At 40.2% G+C, this 6141-nt stretch overlaps 1 protein-coding gene across 1 annotated transcript in view; it reads right to left on the bottom strand.

The window, feature by feature from the left end:
* Positions 1 to 2436: 2436 nt before the first annotated feature.
* KCND2 (potassium voltage-gated channel subfamily D member 2) overlaps positions 2437 to 6141 on the bottom strand; it is a 285532-nt gene continuing 281827 nt past the window's right edge. The window contains exons 6-7 of the mRNA XM_005146077.2: positions 5573 to 5820; positions 2437 to 2920 (exon numbers count right to left, since the gene is read on the bottom strand). Of these exons, the coding sequence (XP_005146134.1) occupies positions 2743 to 2920; positions 5573 to 5820 (426 nt within the window). The 3' untranslated portion in view covers positions 2437 to 2742. The remainder of the gene's footprint in view (positions 2921 to 5572; positions 5821 to 6141) is intronic.

Genomic DNA, 6141 nt, shown 5'->3' with positions numbered 1-6141 from the left:
TGATTAATGGTTTTGCACGTGACATGGAAATAGGCGACAGGACTGGAATTCTGCAAAATTATACTAAATTATTCCTTAAGCTGCATTTAAAAGATGAAAGCACAAGTTGCTTCAGGGGTGTCACTGTTATGCAAGTGTATTGCTGTAGTGCATTCCTTTTAGTCCATATGAAAAGGAGAATAAAGATATTTTAGAAGATGATGGAGGCAGTAGGTTTCCTGGCTTGTATGTAGTCTGTCTGGAAGTGGATTTAGTAACTGCCTTTTTACATTATTTACCTGATATAACTAGTCAAGACGTACCATGTGGCATAAAGAAGTTGTGGATTGATAGTATCAAGGCAGCTTTTATAACGGCAGCTGGTGGGGATGAAACATTTTTTGTATGAGTAACCATGAGTAGAAGTAGGATGCAAGTAAAAACTCTATGTCCATTCTGCCTCTCCTTTAAACCCCATTCAAACTATGTAACACACCAGTTTCTGCAGGTCCATTGCAACTTTTCAGCAGTGTGAAAGAGAGGAGAGCAATGTTAGGTAATCGATTGACTTCAGCAGTTCCTCAGAAGGAGTGCTCTTCTGGGACAGAGAGGCAGAGGACAGCCTCTGCTTCTGCCCACCATTAGGGTCTGAAAGAAATATAGAAGCTCAGATTACAGTAAATTATCCTGATTTGCAGAAAAATTGGGAAATTAAGTGCAAATTAACCAAGCTTCTATGTAAGTAAATTATCAGGGAATAATGCATGATATTGTACTTTTTTAACTGCCGTTTAATTCTAGTTCATGATGTTGTATTTTGGTGCATATACTGTAGCATGATAGTCCGTAATCTATTCTTCGATCTCAATTGTCAGGTAAAGAGAAAGATCAGTACTTGTGTGCAGTAAAAAGTGTATCATCAGCAAGTTTCAGGTTTTAGTGGGTATTTTCTTTTAACGTAAATTTTCGTGTTGGTAGAATGCTAGCAAACACTACACTATTCAAACTATTAACTGTGATAATAATTTATTGTAATGGCATCTAATGCACCGAGTCTTTTGATTTATATGCATATTTTATTTTGCAGACATGCAATTATTTCTGATCCAGTGTTTTTGATGTATATATGTATGTATTGATATGCACATATTTCATGTATATTTGATGTATACTGTGTATGGTATGTCATGTATATAGGAAGCATTATGATACATTTAATGCACTCTCATGAAGAAAAATGATACTTTTTTATCAGAAAGGTTTCTGGTAACATCAATGTCTTTTAAAAATGAAGCCAAAAATCCTTAACTAGTAAAGCCTTCATATTAGCTATTAGGCCTGCCCACATAGGCAAATTCCAATTGCAATAAATCATATTTTTATAGCTTTGGGACCCAATCCATTATTCTGTCAGTGTTCTTAGGTAATTAAATATCTTCACACAATATAAATTCTTGAACAAGTTTTAGGATGCAAGTTTACGGATAATGACAAAAAGAAATTAGCCATCATTTTACTGAATGTCTTCCAGTGTCTTCCAGCATAGCTAATGCTCTGGATGTTGTAGAATGTCAGCAAGGAAGGTTTGGAGATAAGTGTTAGCTGATCCCAAAAACACCTTTATAGGAATTTTAATTCAGATATGATTGATGCTGTAACAGTACACTGGGACAAGGTTTTGTTCTGAAAATACAGAAGCAGACAAGATGTCTATGGGCAAAAGGACTGTATTGATTCATCAGTAGCCTTGAAATCCCAAACAGTACGGCAACATTGGAGTGCGTGACAAACTGTTACAGAAATAGAGGACAGTGGACATAAAAGAACAATGACTGAATAGCTCATTTGTGGTGCATGGTTTGGCTGTAAGGTTATTTAAATGTTTGCCATTAGAAGTTTATAGTGTAGATGAAGTTGTGTAAAATACCTTAAGTAAAAAAAGAAATCCTGATTCCTGATACAACAGGTGTACAATGACTTATTGCAGTTGTAACAGTACCTAGGAAGCAAGATAAAACAATAATAAATATTGAACTAACTGAACACCTTTAGTTCACTAATGAGTGTTTGAATAAGAAATGCTGCATTTTTCAAAGGGAAGTTATTTGTACAACTACCATGGGACATCAGCAATCAGCTTGTTGTAAGTGCTCGGAAATGCCCCTTTCTACAGTAATAGTTTATCATGCCTAATCTGAAAAACAACAAAAGTAAACTGAGATCACAGCTCCAAATAATTTCAGCATGCATTATGGTTGCAGTTCTTTCAGTCAGTACAAACATATTTCATATGAGCATTTTTCCTTCCATTTTTTTGATAGTTCCTCATCAAGTTTGTGGTTTATTAACAGGAAAAAAAAGAGACACTTTATCAAAATGTTTCTCGTTTTGCATTCAGCAGGAACACTGGTTTGTTTCTATTTTTGTTTTGTGGTTTTTATTTTTCTTTTTTTTTTTTCTAAAAAGAGCTTTCATGATAAGAAGAAGCATCAATGGGGACATTTCATTGTGCTCATATAGTAAGTCAGGATGGTCACAGAAGATTCCACTGCACCTTAGTTCGGACAATGGGTAAGAAACTCCTTTTGGTTCACACGCTACAACACTGAAACCCACAAAGTGTTGTGTTTCTCCCACACCTCTTGCTCTGCAGCTGCTGGCGCACACGTCAAGGGGCGTTATCTTTGTCAGCTCTCTCATTCCTCACTGCTTGAGCTCAGCTTGCAAGTGGTCTTTAAGCTAGTTTAGAAATAACTCCTTCTTTTATAAAGCAGATACTCTGACAATGTTTCCTCCCGAGTACTCAGGAGACTCTGGCCTATCATCTCCTTCAGGTGTGGTGACTGGAGGTGTCGGGATGCTAATTATTGCTGTAGTGACGTAAGGCTGCTCACAGTTTAGTTTAACGCACTCTTCCACTTTGGCATTTAAGCTGGAACGGCTGGAGGAAGAAACAAAAATCCATGAAGACAGAGTAAAGGTTACTGCAAACCTCTTGTGCCTATTCCACTCCCTTAGAGTGTCTGTCTACATCCTGCCCTGTTACAGAGCTCAGATGTGCAAAGTGATACCACCACACCCCCCTGTCCCCAGCAGCAAGTGGTCCAGGGCTGTGTCCATGGACAGGCCCCCTTTCTCCCTTCCTTTACCATTTCAGCACATCTAAAAGTTTCTCAGCCCATCACCTAAGTGTTTCTGAACAGGGAAAGTGTCTGAACAAACTTAGCATAGGCAAGTGACATGTTATGCAGAAAATTGGAGAGACATCAATTTGATAGGTGGGCCACTCGGGGGATAAAGAACTGGCTGGATGGCCTCACAAAGAGTTGTGGCACAATGTCCGTCTAGAGACCAGTAATGAGTGGTGTGCCCCAGGGATTGATGCTGGGACCGGACTTGTTCAGCAGCTTTGTTGATGACATGGACAGTGTGATCGAGTGCGCCCTCAGCAAGTTTGCCGATGACACCAAGCTGTGTGGTTCGGTTGATATGCTGGAGGGAAGGAATGCCATCCAGAGGAACCTGGACACACTTGTGAGGTGGGCTGATGCCAACCTCATGAAGTTTAACCATGTCAAGTGCAAGGTCCTACACCTGGGTGGGAGCAATCCCAGGCACAGCTACAGGTTGGGCAGAGAAAAGATTCAGAGCAGCACTGCAGAGAAGGACTTGAGGGTGTTGGTGAATGAGAAAATGAACATGAGCCAGCTTCAGTGTGCGCTCACAGCCCAGAAAGCCAACCATATCCTGGGCTGCATCAAAAGGAGCATGAGCAGAAGGTCGAAGGAGGTGATCCTGCCCCTCTACTCTGCTCTCATCAGACCTCACTTGGAGTATTGTGTGCAGTTCTGGTGTCCTCAACATAAAAAGGACATGGAACTGTTGGAACAAGTCCAGAGGAGGCCATGAGGATGATCAGGGGACTGGAGCACCTCCCATATGAAGACAGGCTGAGAAAGTTGGGGCTGTTCAGCCTGGAGAAGAGAAGGCTGCGTGGAGACCTCATAGCAGCCTTCCAGTATCTGAAGGGGGCCTACAGGGATGCTGGGGAAGGACTCTTCATTAGGGACTGTAGTGATAGGACAAGGGGTAAGGGGTTAAAACTTAAAGAGGGTAAGTTTAGATTGGATTTAAGGAAGAAATTCTTTACTGTTAGGTTGGTGAGGCACTGGAATGGGTTGCCCAGGAAAGTTGTGAATGCTCCATCCCTGGCAGTGTTCAAGGCCAGGTTGGACAGAGCCTTGGGTGGCATGGCTGAGTGTGAGGTATTCCTGCCCATGGTGGGGCGGTTTGAACTAGATGATCTTAAGGTCCTTTCCAACCCTAACTATTCTATGATTCTATGAAAAGACGAGCCAGTCTCCTACAGATTCCTCCATGCCATGCTTATTTAAGAACATTTTATATGTTTTGTATCCTCAATAATAGGGCATAGTGATATATGTGCTAACTAATGTTGATTTAACATGTTTTTGGTGCTTCTGCAGTACCTCAGCATCATAAGGACCTTTTAAAAGTGACTTTTTCAAGGTGAGAATGGTATTTTGTACTTGTGTTTTTAGCTTGTATTTTAGCACAAAGCTGGTGCTTTGTGTTTTTAGATATGCTGTTACTGGAAGTATGGTGCAGGCAAGTCCTCTAGCAGAGAAAGGATGGATCCAGGCAGAATATTTCCTGAAAAGCTAAAACAGATTGTAGCTTTGTACTGGCCAGGAGGTCTCATTGCATAACAGCTGAAAAACTTCAGTAACTGCAAGCTGCTTGGTTGATCATGAAAGTGAAGCCAAACTTAGTAATTATACAAAGCAAGCTATCAAATGTAACTTAAGACAATTTCTATGGTAACTAGGGTTGAAAACTCTTCTTCTTTAAATGGTAGCATGTTTGAGTTCAATAGAAAACACTTTTGGGTCTCCTGAGACCATTGCTGTGTGTTCAGAGGTGGTGTCTGGATGTATCTGAAAATCAAAGTGTTTATTTGTGAGAGTACAGAGACATTCAGTAAATTACAAACTCTTCACCTGCACTTTCCTCACTTTTGTAATAACTCTGAAGTAGGAAATAGATTTTTCTTATTTATTTTTTTTTATTAAGAGAGTCTTTTTTATGACTATTATACTGACTCTGGAAATCAGTTTTATTTCTCTCCTCTGCGGAAACGTGAGGAAGTCTCATTTGTCCTACATTTCTGAACCAAAACAGTAGAAATAGCAGGAACAGACCTTTCTTTCTCTTCCCACTTGCTCACCTTGTATATCTGAAACACACATTTTTCTATTTTATTTTTTTCCATGGCATGTAATATTTGATGCTCTATTTCATTTGAGGTAACTGGATATTATTTGCTGCAAATAGTACATGGTAGATTATGGGGAGGGCAGAAATAGATATAGAAACACTCTTCTGTTATCTTGGACTAAGCTTGCAGCAAACTGAGTGCAGGACATTTCAATCCTTGTATCCATTTTTGGATAAGTATTTGACTTTCACCTTTAGTCTCACAGCCTGACTATGGAAGCCACATCACCTCTACGTCCCTTCTCTCATGAAGGAAGGGGCTTCAGCCCTCTGTGTGCTGATGCAGCTGAAGTACCTGTTAGACAGAGGTGTCCTCTCCACACATCTGATCTGGATGGTGCTGAGCTCTTGTACACTGCCTGGGCGGCTGCCACTGAGGTTGGTGTTTGGGATGTGGTAAGTCTTTTTATGCCTTCGTGAGCAGCAAGTGCTGGTAACACCTTGCTGAGATGAAAGAGAGGGGCTGTGGCTTGGGGGTCTGTTGACTGTAGAAACCTCCATACAGCTCTCTTCGTAGACTTGCTCATCCACGAACTCATGGTTCTAGCCCAGAGGAATCCAACCAAGGGACAAAGAACACACAGGAAGATAATCACAGTGAACATATTAATCATGATTGTTTAAAGACTTCAATTGACACAACTGAATAAACTGGGAAGTTAGACAGCTTATTCTTGATTATAGTATTTAGCCCACATTAGCCTGGGATGAATATCAATACAAATGTAAACACTGGAACAAAACTCTCAGAGCCCTAAGTAAGAAAATGTTAATCCAAATTACTTTGTAAAATAGCATGTGATCATAATGTGGCTTGCGTTATAAATATCTGTATAATCTGTGAAATGCCATAAAATAGAGGAT

Source organism: Melopsittacus undulatus, chromosome 5 (genome assembly GCF_012275295.1).
Source record: "Melopsittacus undulatus isolate bMelUnd1 chromosome 5, bMelUnd1.mat.Z, whole genome shotgun sequence".
Taxonomy (NCBI): Eukaryota; Metazoa; Chordata; class Aves; order Psittaciformes; family Psittaculidae; genus Melopsittacus; species Melopsittacus undulatus.
The sequence above is the reverse complement of the archived record's forward strand: the minus strand, read 5'-3'. Positions and strand labels throughout refer to the sequence as shown.